General features: G+C 36.1%; 1 protein-coding gene across 1 annotated transcript in view; it reads right to left on the reverse strand.

Annotated features, from left to right (window-relative positions):
• Window positions 1–327: 327 nt before the first annotated feature.
• LOC138081780 (UDP-glucuronosyltransferase 2C1-like) overlaps window positions 328–24,787 on the reverse strand; it is a 31,443-nt gene continuing 6,983 nt past the window's right edge. The window contains exons 2-6 of the mRNA XM_068974929.1: window positions 23,331–23,479; window positions 19,285–19,416; window positions 5,147–5,234; window positions 3,273–3,492; window positions 328–835 (exon numbers count right to left, since the gene is read on the reverse strand). Of these exons, the coding sequence (XP_068831030.1) occupies window positions 556–835; window positions 3,273–3,492; window positions 5,147–5,234; window positions 19,285–19,416; window positions 23,331–23,479 (869 nt within the window). The 3' untranslated portion in view covers window positions 328–555. The remainder of the gene's footprint in view (window positions 836–3,272; window positions 3,493–5,146; window positions 5,235–19,284; window positions 19,417–23,330; window positions 23,480–24,787) is intronic.

The following is a 24,787-nucleotide window of genomic DNA, read 5'->3' on the forward strand; positions in this document are numbered from 1 at the left end:
GACAACACCTAATGTATGATATGAAAGAAAATTGATGGTGTAAAATGTGCTTTACAGATGAGTAGAAACACTACGAGTTTCCTGATCATCCTGACTGGAAGGAAAGCTCTGACTAGAATGTGCTCTACATTACTCCTTGTCTAGTTCCTTTAGAATATGGAACCCAAAATCATGTCAGATATTAAGGAAATATTCAATATGGTTAGTACTGAAAATAGAATTACTTGTTATGTTCATAAAGCCTCCAACAAGCATCTCAACTGATTGAACTGAAAGCAATGAATGAAGTAAACCACTACATTGTTAATGGTACCAACTTTTACATGTTTATTTGTTTATCCTCTCTTTTTAAAGAAAAGATTCTTTTAAGCCATAATTATAAATCATGTGGCATATTTTTGGAGTGAGAGTTTGAACTTTGACTCAATAAGCTGAGGAATGGACAAGAACCCAAGAGAGTAGGAATCTGTTCAAATCAGTGCCTGGTATAATTCAGATGGATTGCATCAAGGTTTCTAATCCAATTGTTAAAAAAAAAAAAAAAAAAAAAAAAAACTACTCTCTCTTTTTCTTCTTTGAAATTTTACCAAACTTCCCACAACAAAACAGGCAACATTTAGTGACCAGGAATATAACAGTTGCCACACAAGCTAGCAGGAAGCCAATCACATCCAAAGAGTGGTGCTGGTACCAGGTGAGGTCATGGAAGGCTGGTCGAAGGTGTTTGGCTCCTTTGTGACGCATGATAAACTCAATCCAGAAGACTGCTCGTTTCAGGGGCTTCACCGGTGTATCATGGTGAATTCTTGATAACTCCATAGCATTCTCTTTATAGCTAAGGATTAAATATATAGAGAGCCACTTGAAAATTTTGTTAAGGACATGATATACCTAAAATTGTTATACACTATTAAAAGTATATTACATAATTATGAATATATTATGTCATAAATGATATCTCCAACAGCACAGAATATACATAAAAGATTTTTTTACTCTTGAGATATTCTAGATATGGTAGTTTATTAACTGAAATTTGTTGGATATTTCACAGTCTCTATAATAATTGGAGGTAGGGGAGAATTTCTAACTGGAAGTAGCATTAAGATTCAGAAAGAAGAATGTAGAATATGTAACTTGAGAATACAGAATTTTTATCTCTTTTGCTGAATGTGGTGCTGGGAACATAATAGTGACAGACGCAGCATTTAAGGGGCAGAGCTATGAGAAAATAACTCTTCCTGTACTCCCCTTCCCTCTCCCCAGTTCAGTATTAGTGCTAAAAGAAGCTAGTTTTCAACAGCAGCAGGAAAGATTTCAGTCTGAGATTTTCAAGGCCCTGACATTCCAGATGAAAACAAGAAGCTTGATGTGATCCTCTGGGCAAGAAGTAGGGGCTGAGAGTAAGTCGATGGTATGTCAATGCTGCTGCTGCTGCTAAGTCGCTTCAGTCGTGTCCCACTCTGTGTGACCCCATAGACGGCAGCCCACCAGGCTCCCCCGTCCCTGGGATTCTCCAGGCAAGAACACTGGAGTGGGTTGCCATTTCCTTCTCCAATGCGTGAAAGTGAAAAAGGAAAGTATGTCAAGGCTACTCTTCTCAATTTGTCCCACCCTCTTTTTCCCCTGCTGAGTCCACAATACCATCCTCTCTACATCTGTATCTCTATTCCTCCCCTGTAAACAGGTTCATCAGTACCATTTTTCCAGATTCTATATATATGAGTTAATACATTTGTTTTTCTCTTTCTGAGTTCTTTCTCTTTGTAAAATAGGCTCTAGGTTTAGAGTTTTTAATGGCTCACTTAGAGGAAGTATTCCTTTGGGTTTGTGAAGGAGATGGAGGAGGAAGGTTATTCTCCCACACTGAAGTGCACTTATCATTGATAGAGCGTACAGGACATTAAATTGTAGAAAAATAATGAAATACATGTAGAAAGTTCTGAGAAACAGAATTGTGAGCCAAAATAAAAAAAGTATGCAAAACCCTGTCACCATTTGGTTAAAAAAAAAAAAAAAAGACAGGTCTTTCTTAATTACAAGAATTTAATGAATAAATACCTCTAGATATATTTCAGGAAAACAAGGAAAACACAATAGCTCTGAGACACAGAAAAAAAAATTGTCAGATAAAAAATTAATAAAAACAAACCATTCAGGAATAGATATACCAAGCATACTGTGCAAAGTTGCTTCAGTTGTATCTAACTCTTGCAATCCCATGGACTGTAGGTCTCCAGGCTCTTCTGTCCATGGAATTCTCTAGGTAAGAATACTGAAGTAGGTGGCCATTTTCTTCTCCAGGAGATCGTCCTGACCTAGGGATCGAACCTCTCCTGCATTGCAGGCAGATTCTTTACCATCTGAGCCACCAGGGAAGTCCCAAAATGTAGCCTGGTCCCATTTTTATACATTTTTTCTTTTCTCTTTATAAATTAGCACAAAGAAATATCTGAAGTAATATTTCTATACTGGTAATAGGTTATAGATACCTGAAGAGAGTTATGTGATTTTTTTCAGCTTTATTTCTCTGTATTTCTGTAGCCTGGTCCCATTTTAATACATTTTTTCTTTTCTCTTTATAAATTAGCACAAAGAAATATCTGAAGTAATATTTCTGGACTGGTAATAGGTTATAGATACCTGAAGAGAGCTATGTGATTTTTTCAACTTTATTTCTCTGTATTTCTGTCACATTGCCTAAATTCTTTATAGTAGTAATATCTGTAATTTTAAAGACATAATAAATGGCTTCCCAGGTGGCTCAGTGGTGACGAATATGCCTGTCAATGCAGGAGATGTGGGTTGGATCCCTGTGTCAGGAAGATCGCCTGGATTATATAGGTTTTTATATATAAAAACCTCCATTTCCCCTGGAGAAGGAAATGGCAACTCACTCCAGTTTTCTTGCCTGTAGAATCCCACAGACAGAGGAGACTGGTGGACTAAAGTCAATGAGGTTGCAAAAGAGCCGACATGACTCAGCACTGAGCATACACATGAACAAAAAATAATATTAGCAAAAGTATGTGTGACTCTTTAAAAATAGTTTATCTGTTTTAAATAAATTTAGCATTTCTTTGAGGATGAAATCTATTCTCCCATAACAATAGGTAAATATTTTCATAGAATTTGAAAAGTATATGGCAATAATTTATTTGATGTTAGATATGCCCTGGTAATTATATAAAAGTATTAAATTAAACTGAATGAAACAATTATTCCTTTTAAAATACCAATGTTTCTCAGAAAACTGTATACTTTATACTCACATAGGGTTGTTAATAACTTCCTTCAAAGCGTTAAGCAGATCGGAACTTGTCATTCTCTGCAAGTATAATTCAACAGCTGCTCCTTTGGCTTTAACACGAGCAACATTACCATACTGATCACCAAACAGGGGGATTCCCACCATAGGGACCCCATGGTAGATAGCTTCATAGACCCCATTGGTTCCACAGTGAGTGATAAAAGCTCTGGTTTGGGGATGACCTTAAAAGAAAAAAAAAAATCAGTATTCTAAATTGAAAGAGTTTTAGAAATAGAAAGCCATAATATCTTTATAAATAATTAATTCAGTTAGGTAGCATCTTCTATGTGATTGTGTACAATGAAGCCATATATAAATTCCTATAGGTGCTAAAGAAAATAGCAATTGATTATTCCAGGCTAAGCAGCAATTAGTGATTCCAGCAAGTGAGTCATTCCATAAACCTCTGAAAAATTTGTGCAGAGTTAAATGATGGAGAGTACCTGCCATTGGACAAGTAATTGGGATGATGATGCTTTAATAAATAGGATCAAGGGATTTAAGAAAAAATGCTTCTGTGAATGGGACATGGGCGGAGAGATATGCAGGGTTTCAATGTGAGAATGTTGGCAGCACAGGATAGAAAGATAGACAGAGGCAAGTTCATTAAGTACCTGTTTAAGAAAACAATTGTGCATGTAATTTTATAGTAATCTGGAGCCATTTGTAATATGCTAGATGATGAAATGGTTTACCAGATTTTTTTTCCCCCTAAATAGTTACGCAGGGAACATGCAGAGAGGAGGATGGATACAGAGGAGAAAATGGGTACAGAGAGTTGGGAAGGTGTTGCCATATTCTATACAAAATGTAATGAGAGCCTTATCTAAAGGTACTTTCCTTTACCCTGATCCTGAAGAGGCAGAGATTATATCAGAAGTGGAAGAATTATACAATCCATATTTGTGTTAGAGCTTGAAAAAGATTCTATCCTTGACCAAAGTCTAGTCAGGCTCCTCTGAACTCTCTTCTCAACTAGGTCCTGGTTTGGGGGTTTCTTTTTTCTCTCTGTATTACCTAATTTTAGCAAGCATCCTATGAAATCAGTTTCCCTAGACTCTTGAAACCTTGATATTTGATCACCTCTCTGATTGTTGATTCATCCTTCACCATCCCCGTATTTGATACCTGATCGCTCTGGCCTGCCTCCAGCAAGAATCTGATTCAGTTGTTTTTGCCAGAATCTGCCCCTTGTCTGTGATGTTTACTCTTATTAATTTTTCATCTAATGACCATCCACTCTTTACTTTATCTATAAATTTTCCACTTTTCTTTTTTGACTCAGATTGAGTCCAATCTCTGATTTGCTGTGAAAGTCTATTGCAGTAGTATTAATCCTGATGGTCTTGGATAAAGTGTTCTTTACAGTCTTTTGGGGCTTCCAGTCTTTTGGGGCTTTTTTTGATAGCTCAGGATTCTTGGTAAACAATCTACTTGCAATGCGGGAGACCCTAGTTCAATCCCTGGGCTGGGAAGATCCCCTAGAGAAGGGAAAGGCTACCCACTCCAGTATTCTGGCCTGGAGAATTCCATGGACTGTATAGTCCATGGGGTATTAAAGAGTTGGACACAAAAAAAAATTAATTAATTTAAAAATTAAAAAAAATAAAAAGTTGGACACAACTGAGCAACTTTCACTGCACTTCACTTCAGTTTAGTCTTTAACAAGTGTCATGGATAATTTTTTCTTTAACAAACTCCAGAAGAAATGTGAAGAAGCCATCAAGCTTTTTATTTCTTATTTTGAATGCAAATTTTTTGGATTTATTTATTATTGAGTAATCATTCAGATTATCTCTTATTTTTTCTGTTTGATTTTCTTCTCTTTGGTCTTACCCAGAAGATCATTCTGTGGAATCCATTCATATATCCGGGTATTGGCTCCTAAATTTTCTGGTTTCTTTCCTCCATATTTCCACAGAACCTGTTAAGGCAAGTGTCTTTACTTCATTTGAAGATTTTTAGAACCATATCCTGTCAGAAGGAGGCAGTTAACTTAGAATTAATCAGATTTAATGCCTCCAGATATTACACAAGCAATGAGGCCCTAGTGATTAAGTAATGAATGTTTCTAAACCATTGACATTACAATCATATTTTCAAATGCTTACAATAATCCTAATCTATATACTAATAGGTTAATTCTCACTTAAAAGATGAAGGAAAAAAAGACAATCTTTAGCTGAAACAATTATGTATTGGCATAATTCTAGGTTATTCCGGTAAAGGGAATTTCACAACAAAATTTTCAGAGGTAAAGGGGATGGATGTTATTTACCTAAGAGCTTGTTAGCACTCTGGCCTTTGTTATATACTTGGTAGTGATATAGAATCGAGTATTGTCTTTATTATAATAAAATATATATAATGATATTTATAATTTTAAGGTATTGTGTGACTAGAACTTACATTAGGCATTATAATCCACAATGTTGTGAAACCATCAGCACCATCAATATCCCAAATGCCTTCATCATCCCTATATAACTCTGTATCATTCAGCACTAACTCCCTATTCCCTTCACTTCACAACCCCTGGTGACCTCTATTCTATTTTCTGTCTCTGCAGATTTAACTACTCTGGTAATCTAAGTGGAATCATGCATTACTTTCTGACTTAACATTATTTCGCTTAATGTTATGTCTCAGAGTTTGTACATATTGTAGCATATCAGCATTTCCTTCTTTTAAAAGGTGGATAATATTTCTTTGTGTGTATATGTCACATTTTATCCAGTCATTTCATGATTGTGAATAATGTTGCTGTGACCACTGGAGTGCAAGTAGCTGTTTGAGCCCATGATTTCAATTCTTTTGGATATATAGCCAGAATTAGAATGACTGGTTTGTATGATATACTCATGTTTAACTTCCTGAGAAAAAACAAAATGTTTTCCACAGCCCATGGGCTTCCTTGGTAGCTCAGATGGTAAAGAATCTGCCTGCAATGTGGGAAACCCAGGATAGATCCCTGGATTGGGAAGATCCCCTGGAGAAGGGAATGACAACTCACTCCAGGATTCTTGCCTGGAGAATTCCATGGAAAGAATCTACCCTTCTAATACCACACTGTTAATTTGCTGTTGGTTTATAATGTTTCTAATTACAATGTTTGAAAATATGAGTCCTTTCACTTATTTGTTTTTCAATGTTGTTTGTCTCTTTGTGGTTCTTGAAATTCCATATGAGGTTGTTAATTGGGTATTTCATTTCTGACAAAAAAGGCTGTTAAAGAGTTTTGATAGGCATTTAATAAATCTATAGATTACTTTGGATAGTGTTGACGTTTTAACATGCTAAATGTTCCTATCCATGGACACGGAATGACTTTCCATGTATTTAGGCATTCTTTAATTCCTTACAATGATAAAATTTTGTATGTTTTGTAGTTTTCCACATGCAAATATGTAACTTCTTCAGTCAGATTCATTCTTAAGTATTTAAATTGTTTCATTGTTCTTGTAAAGAAAGTTTTAAAATTTCACCGTCAGTGTGTTCATTGATACTGTGTGCATAATAAGCAAAACTGATTTTTGTGTGTGAATCTTGTATTCTACACTTTTGTTAAATTTGGTTTTTAGCCCTAGTAGCTTTTTGTGAGTTCTTGGAGATTTTCTATGTATAAGATCATGTCATCTGCAAATACACATTGTGTTACCTCTCATTCTAATGTGCATGAAAGCCTTTCATTTCTTTTTCTTGTGTCATTTCCGTGATGAACTTCTAGTAAAAGTTAAATAGCAGCAGTGCAAGTAGCCATTCTTGTATTTTTCCTGATCTTAGGAGGAAAGCTTTCAGGTTCCATCATTGAGCTTGATACTAGATTTTTTTTTTTTAATACTCTGTATCATGTTGAGGGTTTTTTTCACTCTTCCTACTTTCTTAAGAATTTTTACCATGAGAGAAATTGGATTTTGTCAGCTTTCTTTAATGTGTAGCTTGTAATGATTGTTTGTTTTGTTTTGTTTTGTTTTTTTCCGCTTGTTATTGAATGTCACCTAACTCTTTAACTGTCTCTTGCATCTTCTGAAAAATGTGTTACTGTAAAAATTACACATTTCCAGTCATGCATAATATGTCTACAAACCAAATAACATTAAATTAATTAACTTTTAAAAAATCGTACAAATTTTAAGGGTTACTTTCCGTTTATAGTTGTCAGAAAGTATTGGCTATGTTCCTGATGTTGTACAATACATCCCCGAGCTTATCTTATACCCAATATTTTGTGCTTCCTACTCCCCTACGCATATATTACCCTTCTGCCCTTCCCCACTGGTAGCCACTATTTTCTTCTCTATAACTGTGAGTATGATCATTACACTCATATCAAATTATTATACTGATTGATTTACTTTTGCTTAACCATCCTCATATAAGGAAATTAAATACCATTTCATTATGGTGAATACTCTTTTTCAATATTCTACTGGATTTGATCTGCAAATATTTTCTTAAGTATTTTAATATTTACATTTAAAACTAATCATGGTCTATAATTTTATGTTTTGTGATGTCTCTATGTGGCTTTTGTATCAGGGTGAATCTGGTCTCATAGAATTATTTAGTGTTCCCTTAAAATTTTTTGAAAATTTGGAAGTGATTAACTTATTTTATTGTTTAAAAGTCTGGTAGACTTTACTAGTGATGTGATCTCTAATGGATTTTTCCTCTAGGAGAGATTTTTTATTATAATTTATAATTCAATCTCTTAATTTGATATGTCTGTTGAAATAATCTATTTCTTTTTTTTCTTTTTTTAATTTTTGTTTTTACTTTATTTTACTTTACAATACTATTAAAAATTCCAACATATGGAGGTTGAACAACACACTTCTGAATAACCAACAAATCACAGAAGAAATCAAAAAAGAAATCAAAATATGCATAGAAACTAATGAAAATGAAAACACAACAACCCAAAACCTGTGGGACACTATAAAAGCAGTGCTAAGAGGAAAGTTCATAGCAATACAGGCATTCCTCAAGAAACAAGAAAAAAGTCACATAAATAACCTAACTCTACACCTAAAGCAACTAGAAAAGGAAGAATTGGAGAACCCCAGAGTTAGTAGAAGGAAAGAAATCTTAAAAATTAGGGCAGAAATAAATGCAAAAGAAACAAAAGAGACCATAGCAAAAATCAACAAAGCCAAAAGCTGGTTCTTTGAAAGGATAAATAAAATTGACAAACCATTAGCCAGACTCATCAAGAAGCAAAGAGAGAAAAATCAAATCAATAAAATTAGAAATGAAAATGGAGAGATCACAACAGACAACACAGAAATACAAAGGATCATAAGAGACTACTATCAGCAGTTGTATGCCAATAAAATGGACAACGTGGAAGAAATGGACAAATTCTCAGAAAAGTACAATTTTCCAAAACTGAACCAGGAAGAAATAGAAAATCTTAACAGACCCATCACAAGCACGGAAATTGAAACTGTAATCAGAAATCTTCCAGCAAACAAAAGCCCAGGTCCAGACGGCTTCACAACTGAATTCTACCAAAAATTTCGAGAAGAGCTAACACCTATCCTACTCAAACTCTTCCAGAAAATTGCAGAGGAAGGTAAACTTCCAAACTCATTCTATGAGGCCACCATCACCCTAATTCTTTTTTTTCTTTTGATCAGACTCACAGATATAGAGAAGAAACTAGTAGCTACCAGTGGGGAAGGGAAGAAGGGTAATATAAGCCTAAGGGAGTAGGAAGTACAAAATATTGAGTATAAGTTCAAAGATGTATTGTACAACATGGGGAACACAGCCAATAGTTTGTGGTAACTATAAATAGAAACTAACCCTTAAAATTTGTATAATTTTTTAAAATTAATTAATTTAATGATTCTTGGGTCATAGACATGCAATTATAGATGACTGGAAATGTGTGATTTTTATACAACACATTTTTCAGAAGGTTCAAAAGACAGTTAAAGAGTTAAATAACATTCAATAAAAATGGAAGAGAAATTTTTAAATTCTTATAATAATATTGCTAATGTCTTTTAAAAAAGAAGTGTATAATTTGACATTTATAGATTTTTATGGTGCAAATTTGCATAACACATTTCACTGGGAATATTTCAGGGGTATTTCAGGTGTAATTGAATAGGACATGTTCAATTGTCACATTCTGATTCAACCATTTTGTCAGATTTCTACTAAGACAGTAAAAGCAGATGTGGTAATAAAAACATAATATTGAGAGTTAGTGCTATTATATAAATGAATAATCAAAGTAATTCAATATTTGCTGTAAAAATAAATTATTATAAATAAGAGAAAAAAATCACCTTAAGTAAATTGAGTTTTTCAAGATATTTATCCATGACCTCTAGTTTGTTTAATTTTGTTGTGCAATTTTTATATCACTTTTTCCTCCAGTTTTGTTGTGATATAATTGACATAACAGCACTGTGTAAGCTTAAGTTGTACAGCATAATGATTCAACTTACATATATTAGGAAATGACTGTCACAATAAGCTTAGTGAATATCTATCAGCTTATATATGTATAAAATTAAATAGAAAAAAATCCTCAGATGAGAAATCAGGAAGTTATTCTCCTGACAAATTTCTGTGTATATCATACAGCAGGGCTTCCCTGGTGGCTCAGAGGTTAAAGCGTCTGCCTGAAATGTGGGAGACCTGGGTTCAATCCCTGGGTTGGGAAGATTCCCTGGAGAAGGCAATGGCAACCCACTCCAGTATTCTTGCCTGGAGAATCCCATGGATGGAGGAGCCTGGTAGGCTGCAGTCCATGGGGTCACAAAGAGTCAGACATGACTTAGCGACTTCACTTAGTGTTAATTAAGTTTATAATGTATATTTCATCCTGGTATTTATCTTGTAACTGGAAGTTTAAACCTACTAACTACCTTCCTTCTATTGCCGCTTCCCCAATCCCATGTTTCTGGTAACCAAAAATCTGATCTATTTTTCTATGAATTTCTGTAACTTTTTGTTGTTGTTGTTTTGAAGTAGAATTGACCTACAACACTATGTTAGTTTCTGTTAGACCACATAGTGATTTGATATTTCTATATATTTCAAAGTGATCATCATGATAGATGTAGTTACAACATGTGAAAATATTACACAGTCATTCCCCACACTGTACTTGGCAAAATACATACAAATATATGTAAAATATATGATTATCTTAAGTTGCTGACCTCTTAAGTGCAAATGCATTTTAAGAACCTGTGTTTTTACTCCTCTCACCACACTTATTGCTTTTGATGTCATATTTTAAGTCTTTTTGTTTTGTGTATCCCTTAACTACTTATTATGAGTATACTTAATGGTACTACTTTTGTCTTTTAACCTTCCTTCATGCACTGAAGAAGGAAATGGCAACCCACTCCTGTGTTCTTGCCTGGAGAATCCCAGGGACGGCGGAGCCTGGTGCGCTGCCATCTATGAGGTCGCACAGAGTCGGACACGACTGAAGCAACTTAGCAGCAGCAGCTAGCCTTATACCTTGCTGATTTACTAGCACTGTGGTATATTTCTCTTCACCAATGAGATTTTTCCTTTTGTAATTTTCACATTTCCAGTTTTGACCTTTTCTTTCTCACTTGAAGAAGTTCCCTTAACATTTCTGTAAACCTGGTTTGGTGGCTCCAATCTCCTTTAGCTTCTGCTTGCTTGCAAAATTTTTGATCCCACCATCAAATCTGACTGAGAACCTTTCTATATAGAGTATTCTTGGTAGTAGGTTTTTCCTTTCATCATTTTAAATATGTCAAGTTACTCCATTCTGGCCTTTACAGTTTCTTCTGAAAAATCAGCTGTTGTCTTAAGGGAGTTTTCTTGTACATAACTTGTTTCTTTTCCCTTGCTGCTTTACATTTTTTTCTTTATCTTTATTTTTTTTTCCATTTTAATTGCAATGTGTCTTAATGTGGTCCTTTTTGAACTTGTCCTGTTTGAGATTGTCTCTGCTTCCTATGATTGGATGCTTGTTTCCTTTTGCAGGTTAGTAGTTATATCTTTAAATACGTTCTTTGCCCCTTTCTCCCTCTTCTTCAGGTCCCCTATAATACTAATGTAGTGTGCTTGATGCTGTCATGCAGGTCTCTTAAGCTCCCCTCATTTCTTTCTTTTTTTTTTTTTTCTTTTCAGCTTCAGTGTTTTCCAGTACTTTATCTTTTTGCTCACTGACCTGTTTCTCTACATTATCTGATATACTGTTTTTTCCTTCTAGTGTATTTTTCATGTTAGTTTTTATATTCTTCATCTCTATTCAGTGGTGCTTCATATTTTCTCTTTGTTAAAAATTTCTAACTTCTCACTCTGTTCATCCAATCTTCCCCCAAGTTCTTTGAAAATCTTTACAACCATAATCATTGAACTCTCCATCAGGCAGATTGCCTGCTTCCATTTCACTTAGTTCTTTTTTCTGGAGTTTTATATTGTTGCTCCACTTGACCATATTCTTCTATCACCTTATGACACCTTACTTTCTGTTTTATTTTATGTATCTTATAGTTTGGTTACCTTGCTTGATCTTGGAGAAGAGACCTTTTGTAGGAGATATCCTGTGCATCCAAGCAGTGTACCCTCCTCTGGTTACCTCTTCATTTTTACAAGGCAGACAAGCCAGTGTCTTGTCATTAGCTACTGGGGTGCCCCTATTTGGGCTACATGCATCCTTCTGTTATGGGTTTGAGGCAGCAGAGAGATGGGCCCCAGGCTGAGCAGTTGAAGTCTGTCCCCTGTGGACCAATAATCCAAGATAAAGATGATATGGGGCAGAGAGGAGCTGAGTTCTGCTCATATAAAGAGACCACAGATTTTTCATTCTTGAGGTCAAGGAGACCTTTTCCATTACACATGTGCAGAAAGTCTTCTTAGGGGTCAAAAAGGAAGGAAGTGCCACCCCATAATAGATAGTATAAACCTTCCCACAGGCCCCTGAGATGGAATCCATCCTAGCTAAGCGATGCATGCATACACAGGGGAAGACTCTGAGTTATACCAATAAAGACTCAGAGCCAGGTAAAGCAATATCAGCCAGATGAAATTTGGAAAGAAATGATCCATAGAGTGATTTAAGCTACCACAAATCACAACTGTCTCTCTGAACCTGCCCATGTGTGTCTGTTCACACGTACTCTTCTTTTTTCTCCCAATAAACACTTCACTTGTTTCACTAATTTCTGTCTCTTTGTTGAAATTCATTTTTACAAAGCTAAGAAGACAGGGCCTTTTCACTTGCTACTGGCCCTCGCAGTCTAATGGTCTGGACTCAGGACTCTCACTGCCTAGACCTGGTTTCAATATCTGGTTAAGGAATTGACACCCTGCTTCAAGCCACTGCCTGCTAAATTTCCCTGAGATCAGATTGACTGCTGTGAGCCACTGGCTCCTCTGAAAGTAATATCTACTTGCCTTCGAAGTCAGTGCTCTGAGGGGATTAAATTCTGAGCACAGAATACCTAGGCCAAGGAGTCCAGGATTGGGATCAAACCTTTCAGTCTTTGGGAACCACCTCTGCTAATTAGCCTACTTGGGGATATGAGTCTTGATTGTATTCCATCTCCATCCTTCTTATCTAATTGTAGTTCCTTCTTCATGTCTTTAGGTGCAGATCTTTACAGCCTGTCTTCTGCTTGTTCTCATCAATAATTGCTTTGTAAATAGGATCTATTTTAGTGTGCCTAAGGAAAAAGGTAAGCTGGGGTCTTTCTACTCTCCGTATGAGCCACACTGCCATTATATTCTCTCATAGTCTTTTTATCTAAGATCATTTCTAATTTTAATTTTTTGCATCAACTCTCTTTTTTCTCTTTTCCAGTTTAGCTAAATTTTGATAATTTTGCTGACTTTTTTTTAAAGTACTGGCTTTTTATTTTATTGATTATCCCTGTTTTACTTTTAACCTATTTTTGTTTGTTTATCTCTGATCTAATAATCATTATTTCTTTGCTTTGGCTACATGTTGGTTCGGCTAGCCTTCTTTTTATAGTTCTTTAAAGTATAATCTTAGGTTGCTTGTTTTAGATCTTTCTTATGTTTCAATGTAGTCACATAAAGCTATGAGGGCTTCCCTGATGGCTCAATGGTAAAGAATCTGCCTGTCAATGCAGCAGACATGGGTTCAGTCCTTGAGTTGGGAAGATCCCCTGGAGTAGGAAACAGCAACCACTCCAGCATTCTTGCGAAAAATCCCATGAACAGAGGAGCTTAGTGGGCTATAGTCCATGGGGTTCCAAAAGAGTTGAACACTACTTAATTACTAAAATTCAAATTCAATAATTAAAATTTTTTCTATGGCCCTCCTTTCTCACCATATATTTTTTGTCTCTTGTGTTTTCATTCATTTAAAAAGATATTTTCTAATTACTCTCATGCCTTATTCATTGACCTATTGATCCAATAGCAGAAAATAGCTCCTCTTCTTTATAGATTCATCCTTTCTTTTACTGTTGTCATAATTTATATATTTATGCATTGTGTTCCTAATTACATAATTGTTTCTGAACATTTAAATATTAAATTTTTGAGATTTTTAAAAGTTAGATATACAGCCAGAACTACAAAAATGCTAACTTTTATAACTGAATTTACTGCAATTTCACATCACTGCAGATCTTTATTTCTTCATATAGTTTTGTGTTACTGTTTAGCAGACTTTTATTACAACCAGAAAGTTTTCCTTTTGCACTTTTTACAGGGAAAATCTAATGTTAATGATGTTCTTCAACTTTTGCTTTTCTGGGAATGTCTTAATTTGTATTTCAGCTTTGAGGACATTTTCATCATATAAAATTCTGTTAACAATTTTGTCTTTCAACACTTTGAATTTAACAACTTACTGTCTTTCCAAGGTTTCTGATTAGAAATTGGCTGATCACTGTGTTAAAGATACCATACATGTAATGAATTCTTTCTTCCTAGCTACTTTCAATACTTACTCATTATCTTTGGCTTTCAAGAAGTTGCTTATAATATGTCTTAATGTAGGTTGCTTTGAGTTTATCAACTGGAAGTTCATTAAGCGTCTTGGAGGTGTGGATTCATTCATACTAAGCTGCTTCAGTAATGTCTGAATCTTTGCGACCCCGATAGACTATAGCTTGACAAACTCTTCTGTCCATGGGATTCTCCAGGCAAGAATACTGGAGTGGGTTTTGTGCCCTCCTCCACGGGATCTTCCTGATCCAGGGATTGAGCACACAGCTCTTAAATCTCCTGCTTTGGCAGACAGGTTCTTTACCACTAGCACCAACTGGGAAGCTCCGTATAGATTAACATCTTTATTAAATTGGGGCTATTTTAAGCCATTATTTATTTTAGTATGCTATCTCCTTATTTCTCTCTTTCTGGGACTCCCTCAGTAAATATGCTAATTCACAGGATGGATCTTCACAACTTTTAGGCTTTGTTCATTTTTCTTCATTTTTTTCTTTTTCTGTTCCTCAAACTTGATACTTTCAATTATTCTTTATTAACATTTGCCACTTCTTCTTGATATTCTTTACTTCTGTTAGGTCCATAGCATTTCTGGCCTTTATTGAGCCCATCTTTGCATGAAATGTTCCCTTGGTATCTCTAATTTTCTTAAAGAGATCTCTAGTCTTTCCCATTCTATTGTTTCCCTCTATTTCTTTGCATTGATCACTGAGGAAGGCTTTCTTATCTCTCCTTGCTATTCTTTGGAAATCTGAATTCAAATGGGTATATCTCTCCTTTTCTCCTTTACTTTTGGCTTCTCTTTTTTTCACAGTTATTTCTAAGGCCTCCTCAGACACCCATTTTGCTTTTCTGTGTTTCTTTTCCTTGGGGGTGGCCTTGCTCCCAGTCTCCTGCACAATGTCACAAATCTCCATCCATTTTTTATCAGGCAGTCTGTCTATCAGAAATAGTCCCTTAAATCTATTTCACACTTCAAATGTATAATCATTAGGAATTTGATTTAGATCATACCTGAATGGTCTAGTGGTTTTCCCTACTTTCTTCAAATTAAGTCTGAATTTGGCAATAAGGAGTTCATGATCTGAGCCACAGTCAGCTCTCAGTCTTGTTTTTGCTGACTGTATAGAGCTTCTCATTGAAGAAGGAAATGCCAACCCTCTCCAGTATTCTTGCCTAGAGAATTTCAGGGACAGGGGAGCCTGGTGGGCTGCCGTCTATGGGGTTTCACAGAGTTGGACATGACTGAAGCGACTTAGCAGCAACAGCATGGAGCTTCTCCATCTTTGGCTGCAAAGAATATAATCAATCTGATTTCAGTGTTGACCATCTGGTGATAGCCATATGTGGAGACTTCTCTTGTGTTGTTGGAAGAAGGTATTTGCTATGACCAGTGTGTTCTCTTGGGCGAACTCTATTAGTTTTTGCCCTGCTTCATTCTCTACTCCAAGGCCAAATTTGCCTGTCAGTCCAGGTGTTTCTTGACTTCCTACTTTTGCATTCCAGTCCCCAGTTAACATTTGCATTCCAGGCATCCTGGAATGTGAAGTCAAGTGGGTCTTAGGAAGCATCACTACGAACAAAGCTAGTGGAGGTGATGGAATTCCAGTTGAGCTATTTCAAATCCTAAAATGTTGCTGTGAAAGTGCTACACTCAATATGCCAGCAAATTTGGAAAACTCACCAGTGGCCATAGGACTGGAAAAGGTCAGTTTTCAATCTAATCCCTAAGAAAGGCAATGCCAACGAATGCTCAAACTACTGCACAATTGAATTCATCTCACACGCTAGCAAAAGTAATGCCCAAAATTCTCCAAACCAGGCTTCAACAATAGGTGGTCCATGAATTTCCAGATGTTCAAGCTGGTTTTAGAAAAGGCAGAGAAACCAGAGATCAAATTCCCAACATCTGCTGGATCATTGAAAAAGCAAGAGAGTTTCAGAAAAACATCTATTTCTGCTTTATTGACTATGCCAAAGCCTCTGACTGTGTGGACCACAATAAACTGTGGAAAATTCTTCAAGAGACAGGAATACCAGACCACCTGACCTGCCTCTTAAGAAACCTGTGTGCAGGTCAGGAAGCAACAGTTGGAACTGGACTTGGAACAACAGACAGGTTTCAAATAGGAAAAGGAGTACGTAAAGGCTGTATATTGTCACCCTGTGTATTTAACTTCTATGCAGAGTGCATCATGAGAAAAGGTGGGCTGGATGAAGCCCAAGCTGGAGTCAAGATTGCTGGGAGAAATATCAATAACCTCAGATATGCAGATGACACCACCCTTATGGCAGAAAGTGAAGAAGAACTAAAGAGCCGCTTGATGAAAAAGTGAAAGAAGAGAGAAAAAAGTTGACTTAAAGCTCAACATTCAGAAAACGAAGATCATGGCATCTGGTCCCATCACTTCATAGCAAATAGATGGAGAAACAGTGGCAACAGGGGCAGACTTTATTTTGGAGGCTCCAAAATTACTGCAGATGGTGACTGCAGCTATGAAATTAAAAGATGTTTACTCCTTGGAAGGAAAGTTATGACCAACCTAGACAGCATATTAAAAAGCAGAGACATTACTTTTCCAACAAAATTCCATCTAATCAAAGCTATAGTTTTTCCAGTGGTCATGTATGGATGTGAGAGTTGGACTATAAAGAAAGCTGAGTGCCGAAGAATTGATGCTTTTGAACTGTGGTGTTGGAGAAGACTCTTGAGAGTCCCTTGGACTGCAAGGAGATCCAACCAGTCCATCCTAAAGGAAATCAGTCCTGAGTGTTCATTGGAAGGACTGATGTTGAAGCTGAAACTCCAATACTTTGGCTACATGATGCGAAAAGCTTACTCATTTGAAAAGACCCTGATGCTTGGAAAGATGAAGGCAGGAGGAGAAGGGGATAACAGAGGATGAGATGGTTGGATGGCATCACTGATTCAATGGACATGAGTTTGAATAAACTCTGGGAGTTGGTGATGGACAGCGAGGCCTGGCCTGCTGCAGTCCATGGAGTCACAAGGAGTCGGACACAACTGAGCAACTGAACTGAACTGAGCTGAACATTTGCTGATGCTTTTGACTCATGTCTGATTTAGTACCCCTTCCATGGATTTTTCACTTTAGTTATTGTAACTGTTAGCTCTATAATTTCTTTTTGATTCTTTTAAAAAATAATTTTTTTCTCTTTGTATCTCCTTTTGTCCCTGTATCATTTTCTTCTCTTTATCATTGTCTTCCTTTGTTTCTTTGTCCATCTTTAGGACAGAGTTTTTAAAGTATTTGTTTATAGTAATTCCAAAATCTAGCATCCCTCAGAAATTGTTTTTCTCAATTTATATTTTTTCTTTTTTACCCCCTTCATTCCTTTGATTGGGCTATACTTTCATCTAACTTTCTATGTCTTGTGATATTGGTTGAGATGTGTACATTGGATTTTTAAACAAGATTTGAACTCTGGAAATCTGATTTGTCCCTTTGGTAGGGTTTGCTTTGTATATTTGTTTGTTTGACTGTTGAAGCATTTTTCTTTGCCAGGAAACAGCCTGAGGTTAAAGCTTTAGGCCTTCTAAATATTTTATGAACCATTACCTTTTCGTGGACCTGCATACAGCTTTCTAAATTCCACTGTGTGAGGTTGTTTTTTGAAGGCCTAATTCAGTGACTTGCTCCCAAGTGGACAAAAATGGGAAATTGGAAAAAATAAGCTTATCCTTTAAAGTTCCTGGAAATTGCATCTTCTAATGAAGGTTGAAATACTGTGGTCAACTTTTGTGCCTCACCTCAATTATCACAGGCAGTAGTCAGCCATTAAATTTCAGACACACAGTTTTTGGAGGTTAAAGTCTCTATTGCCTCTCATGGTACCACAAATCACACCAGGGATACAGGCATGTTGGCTACTGTGAGGCTGGGTGATGACTGAAAGGCCTGAAATTGACTGAAATTAACCACAATTTTCACCCAGCCTTTCCACTGTGAGTTGCAAGTACTTAGGAGTCCTGAGTTCAAATATGGCTACTTCAGATAGCTTTTGCTGAAACAATTTTGTTTATGCAGAGAGTGAGGTCTTGGTGCTTCAGATTCTGCCCTGGTTTAATCCCTAAGCATTGTATATTTTAATACAATTCAATATTCTTATGAAGATGCTTTTTTACATTAAATATTTAGAAGATATTACTTCCACAAAACAATTTTTGAAAGTAATTTGGCTATTGTGAGCATTTGTAACTTAACATTACAGGTAATTCTCTGTTTTCACTAAAGCTAGGGGGAAAAATGTCTTTGGGAGTTTAAGAAGAATATTATCCAGTTATAACCTAGAATAGTATCAATAAAAATTATAATTTAGGGTAACATCATAGAGTGAACTAGATAAATCTTTATTGTATTAATGTTATTAAAGTTTTCAATTATGTAAATAGAAGAATCATTGCTTAGGAGTATTCCAAGAATCTATGTTGTTACTTCAAGGTTCAACCAGGTCTTGATTGACCCAAATCCATTAATTATAAGAAAATATAGTTCAAGGCATCCTGTGAATCAAGACTACAATTTAAAATATTATAGTCTTTAAAATATTTGAATAAATATTTTAAAATATTTAAATAAACATTTTAAAATATTAAATATAAATATTTTAAAATATTAAATATAAATATTCAGAATATTTAAAATAAATATTATTTTATCCTCAATCATGGCAGTTGTAACTTGTATATATGCCTCATATTAAAATAAAACAATACAAACAACAAAACAATGTTAGATTACATGGAAGGTTTAAAATCTAAGCACAAAGCTTACTGATTAACAGTAGTGAATGATTCAGTATTAGCTCATTGTTTAAGGAAAATTCTGCAATATGTTTTCCTGCTAGCAATGCCAGGACAGCAATTACATATGTCACTTTCACAGCTAATACTTTTTTAATATCTCAGTTAAATTGACAATAACAGTACCAATAACTACTACATTTTAAAGCACACTTTTTAATTAAAGAGTTTTTCCTAGATTCTAAAATAGCTGCCCCTCCTTCAAAAAATATAAATATCTGACCTTTTGTGGAAGCTGGGCAAGGGCTGATGCAATCATTTTAGACTTTTCTTCTGTGAGGTTTTTGACCATTGATCCCAGAGTAAACACCACGACTCCATTTTTTCCAGAACTTTGAACAAACTCTTCGAACTCCTGTAAAGAAAACAGTCTTTGTTATGTGAGAGTTTAGAGTTATGAGTCACACACTTTTCTCAATGTGCCTGAACTAAGAATGATTCTATTTTTTTCATGTTAACCATTTCAGAGTACAGAATATGACCTGAAATCATTGGTTAATAGGCAAATTAAAAATGATTTAAATTGGAGGTTCCCTTTTAGCACATTAGAGATGTGTGTGTGTATGTCTTTACAAATTATTGACTATATGTTTCTTTTGCCATTGCTAAGCTCTTTACTTGTATCATTTGACTCTGATACATGGTGACTAAAGTAATATGTATACATTTGCAGATGAGAATCCTATCTCAGAAAGGTTAAGTAATTTGTCCAAGGCTATAGAGCTTCCCTGGTAGCTCAGTTGGTAAAGAATCCACCTCCATTGCAGGAGACCCCAGTTCCACTCCTGGGTGGGAAGATATGCTGGAGAAGGGATAGGCTACCCACTCCTGTATTCTTGAGCTTCTCTGGTGGCTCAGACTGTAAAGAATCTGCCTGCAATGCGGGAAGGCTGGGTTGGGTGCCTGGGTTGGTAAGATCCTCTGGAGAAGGTAACAGTTACTCATTCCAGTATTCTGGCCTAGAGAATTCCTTGGACAGAGGAGCCTGACAGGCTACAGTCCATGGGGTCCCAAAGAATTGGACACAACTGAGTGACTTTCACTTTCACACAGCTGTAGGGGTTAGCCAAATTTCTAAGTTACTTCAGCACGATTAAATATGCCATTTTACTTTGAATGTGATGCTATATGTGTCTATTATATTACTGTCATTCTCAAGTACTTCTGCATTACTTGTCCAGTCAGGAAGTTATATAGCCATCTCATTTCTAAATGTGCTGTGGAACCTTCTACCAAGAGAAAAAATTGGCAATATAAAACAAAACTGAAATTTAGAAAACAGAACAAAGTAACTGTACCAAAACTATGTCATTATATTGACTGTGCTTCAATAGAAAATGAAAGATAAATCTTAGTAGCATCCATGGCTAAATAATGGGGTGAAGCACCAGAACTACTTAAGAATCAAATGTTATTCATTTGGACCATTGTGGAGAGGGTGCTAAAAGGTAATAAAGAGAACTGAATATAGCCATTGGCTTACTCATCACTTACCATTGTACATGCACTAACTCTGAAACAGCCCGCAAAAGGTGTTATTGTTCATGAAAAGGTTCAAGTTTCACCAGGTTCTCCATCATATTCCTTTCTATTAGAGCCTCAAACCTCGTGACTGCTTTACTCTTCACCCTGTTTATGCCTTACTTTGCACATTTGCATTGACTCTTGTAGCTGTATATAACATGTTGATTTAGCGTCCTTTGTTGTCTAATTTTTTTTTAATTAGGGATATTACTGGACCAACACTCAATTCAGTTCAGTTCAGTTCATTCGCTCAGTCGTGTCCGACTCTTTGCGACCCCATGAATCGCAGTACACCAGGCCTCCCTGTCCATCATCAACTCCCGGAGTTCACTCAGATTCATGTTCATCGAGTTAGTGATGCCATCCAGCCATCTCATCCTCTGTCGTCCCCTTCTCCTCCTGCCCCCAATTCTTCCCAGCATCAAAGTCTTAGCAATACAAATTATTCAAAAAATTCAATGTCATGAAAATGCTTGCTACATTGAAGAATCCTACTGATATCATAGATTTAAGAATCTTTGTTTTTTTTCATATGTGTGAAAGCATGTCATTATGTGACTGCCAAGATGTGATTGTGCTTTTGTAGTGTCCCCAGGGCCCTAGTGTTCTCTGGTGGGTGGAGATGGGGAGATAGATGCACTGGAAAATCTACAAAGCTCTTACGCTTTCTGGACCCCCTGCAAAAAATAACAGATTGATCCTTGATGCCACATTATTGATAAATAAATACTTAAATACACACATTACATATACATATACATACACATTAAACATTACACATACATATACATACACATTAAACATTACACATATATATGTGTTATTGGTCAATACTAAGACAATAGAAGAATTCTTCATATTTTTGAGCTGTTAAATATATCTAATATGTTTATAAGCAAGCCTCACACTATTCCAACATTTTATTTCTAGGATTTTAGAACTGAATGTTTACAAGGCATAGATCTTTTTTTAAAAATAATGAAGAAAAAAAACTCAGAGTACTTAAAGGATTACTTTCTGAGCTGAAAAAATGGCTTATGACAATGTAGAATGGATATCCAACATCATCTATCTTTTCAAAATATTGAACATTGTGCTTTAAGATTTTGCTGTGAATGTAAATGTCTCTAAAAATAGTTTATTAATTTAAAAAACTTCATAAATACTTAATTGACCTGTCTCCTGTGATTAAAACAGTGCATTTAATAGCTGCTTGCTAGATACTGCATTGTACCTCATTCAGCATACACAAACATGAATTGACCATTTTCCCTCAAAATTGCTCCTTTCTCCTTCTTCACCTAGTAAATGACAATATTCTATACTAAATTCCCATACAATATAGTAAATACAAAGGTATGACATATACAAGAAATAAAAAGCTAAGGATTAATTCTGAAACTGTCACTCTTAACTGCCACCTCCAGGCTATCTGAAAATCTGACTTTCTTTGTAAATATTCACCAAATCTTTCCATTTATGCTCAAAATTATTATCATATTTCAGTTTGAATTTCTATAAAGTCTTTCTGAAACTATTGCACCTATTTCTCAGCCCATTCCATCTCAGCCTATTTAAATTGTACTCCATTCCAAATAATTCAATAACCAAAATATAAGAAGTGGTAAGCTGTATCACATTATTGCTTAAAACGTATACATTGATCTGTCATTGATATTAAATTTGAGGTGAAGAGTACTTGTACTATGCTGTGCTTAGCTGCTCAGTCGTGTCTGATTCTTTGCGACCTCATGAACTGTAGCCCACCAGGCTCCTCTAATCCATGGGGATTTTCCAGACAAGAATACTGGGATGGGTTGCCATGCCCTCCTCAAGGGGATCTTCCCTACCCTGGGATCGAACGCAGGTCTCCTCCACTCCAGGTGGATTCTTTACTTTTTGAGCCACCAGTGAAGCTCAAAGACTATTTAGTATTGCTCATTTGCTTTTTTCATAATTTATCCTATGATCATCTTTCCAGGCTAATTTCTTTCCTCTATTTAAACCGAACAAATAATTACTGTAAGTTCTGCCAGGATTTTGGGTGAGCCATCACACCTTTATTTGATGTTTTCTCAAAGTATCGTAATTTCTCTACTATGTCCATTTCTTAGACTAGGTTATGCTGAATAACTTGCAACAAAAATCTCAGTGTCTTGAGGTTTTCCTGATGTTCCAGTGATGAAGACTCTGCTTTCCAAGGCAGGGGATGCCTGTGTAATCTTGGTCAGGGAACAAAGATCCCATATGCTGCAGGAGCATGGCCAAAAATAAGTAAATCAAAGGCTCAAGAATCTTAGTGTCTTAAAGCAACAGCTTCTTTCTTTTACCATATATCTATTACTCCATGTATTTTTAATCAGGATTCAGATTGACACACGCCGTTCACATCACAAAGGGAAAGAGAACTCTGGAGTAAGTGCATCTGACAATTAAGAGTTGGATATAGAAGTTCTACATGCCTCTTCAGCTAATACTCATTGCCCTGAGAATATTGGACAATTTCACTAAACTCAGGGGCTGGGAATTTTGTTTTAGCTAAACATCTGGCATATTTGGTTAGCATCAGTAATGATTACCACAATGATGTAGAAAATTTGGTAGCATAAAAGTCTAATGTGGATAAGTCCCATTAATTCTTGTGTCTAGGCTTTCAGTTTGAATATCAAATACTAGAAAAAATAAACTACAGATCATTCCAGGAGGTAAATACTGAGAAAGGCAAAAAGAAACACATTTAATTACCTTAGGCAAGGGTTTTGCAGGCTTGCAGTGCAGTCCTCCAACAAATTCAAAGTTAGGTAAGTAAGGGTGAGGAAATTCAAAATCCCAGCTAGTTCGAATCAACCACATTTCAGCTTTTCCCATAATCTCACATAATTTGGTAGATTTTCCTGAACAAAAGTGAAAGATGATAGAGGGAAAATTATTTGATATGCTAGGTGGGACATGTTTTACCATCACATTTCCTATGCAAAATCTTTAAAGAACCAATATTAGTTCTATGCAAACCAAGAGAAATCAATAGGCTTTTCCCCCTCCAAGAGTACAAAATACTGAGACTAGGAAGAACCAAACACAGAATTAAGTATGGAATAACCAAAGATCTTCTGCTTTGTCTCTACCAACAAAATCTTTCAGCTTGAGCTACACCTGAGCCCTACTCCATGCTCAGAATCAGCAGGTGCTCTTAGCAATGAACAAGAAACAGCCAGTGATCCTCAGCCTACTGTGGTACAGTCTCCTCCTCTTCTGGAATTCCAGTGCTTCCCTAGTGGCTCATAGGTTAAAGCATCTGCTGGGAATGCAGGAGACCCAGGTTTGATCACTGCGTCAGGAAGATCCCCTGGAGAAGGAAATGGCAACCCACTCCAGTACTCTTGCATGGAGAATCCCATGGAGGGAAGAGCCTGGTGGGCTACAGTCCATGGGGTCGCAAAGACTCAGACATGATTGAGCGAATTCACTTCATTGCTCCAAAAGGTTCTGATAGCTTTAAAAATAAGCAGCTTTTTAAATTGAACCACTGTTTTCTTTTCTGGTATTGGAAATCTCCTGTTACTACTAAGTATATCCTATCCAGAATGGAAATCTTATAATAAAAATCTTAAAAGTGATTATCTCCTTTACAAAATTAGTTTCACAAAACTTTGTCCTCTTTGGTGAGGATAGAGCACTACATCATAATCTGGTGGCAAAATATTTGCCATTTTGACCTACTACCTGACAAAAGCATCCCCTTTCAAAAGAAATGGAAAGCATGCGAATATTAACATAATAGCAGCTCAAATTAGTGACTCTGAATTAAATCACGTTTTTTAGTTTGGAGCAAAAGTTTCATTTCTGAATTTATATAATTACTGTGGTATAAAGAACCTTATTCAGAGTGTCAGTGTTCTTTTGAAATATGTACTCCTGCTGCTGCTGTTGCTAAGTCGCTTCAGTCGTGTCCGACTCTGTGCGACCCCATAGACGGCAGCCCACCAGGCTCCCCCATCCCTGGGATTCTCCAGGCAAGAACACTGAAGTGGGTTGCCATTTCCTTCTCCAATGCGTGAAAATGAAAAGTGAAAGTGAAGTTGCTCAGTCGTGTCTGACTCTTAGCCACCCCATGGACTGCAGCCCACCAGGCTCCTCCGTCCATGGGATTTTCCAAGCAAGAGGGGAGTGGGTCACCATTGCCTTCTCCAATATGTATTCCA

Source organism: Capricornis sumatraensis, chromosome 7, assembly GCF_032405125.1.
Source record: "Capricornis sumatraensis isolate serow.1 chromosome 7, serow.2, whole genome shotgun sequence".
NCBI lineage: Eukaryota > Metazoa > Chordata > Mammalia > Artiodactyla > Bovidae > Capricornis > Capricornis sumatraensis.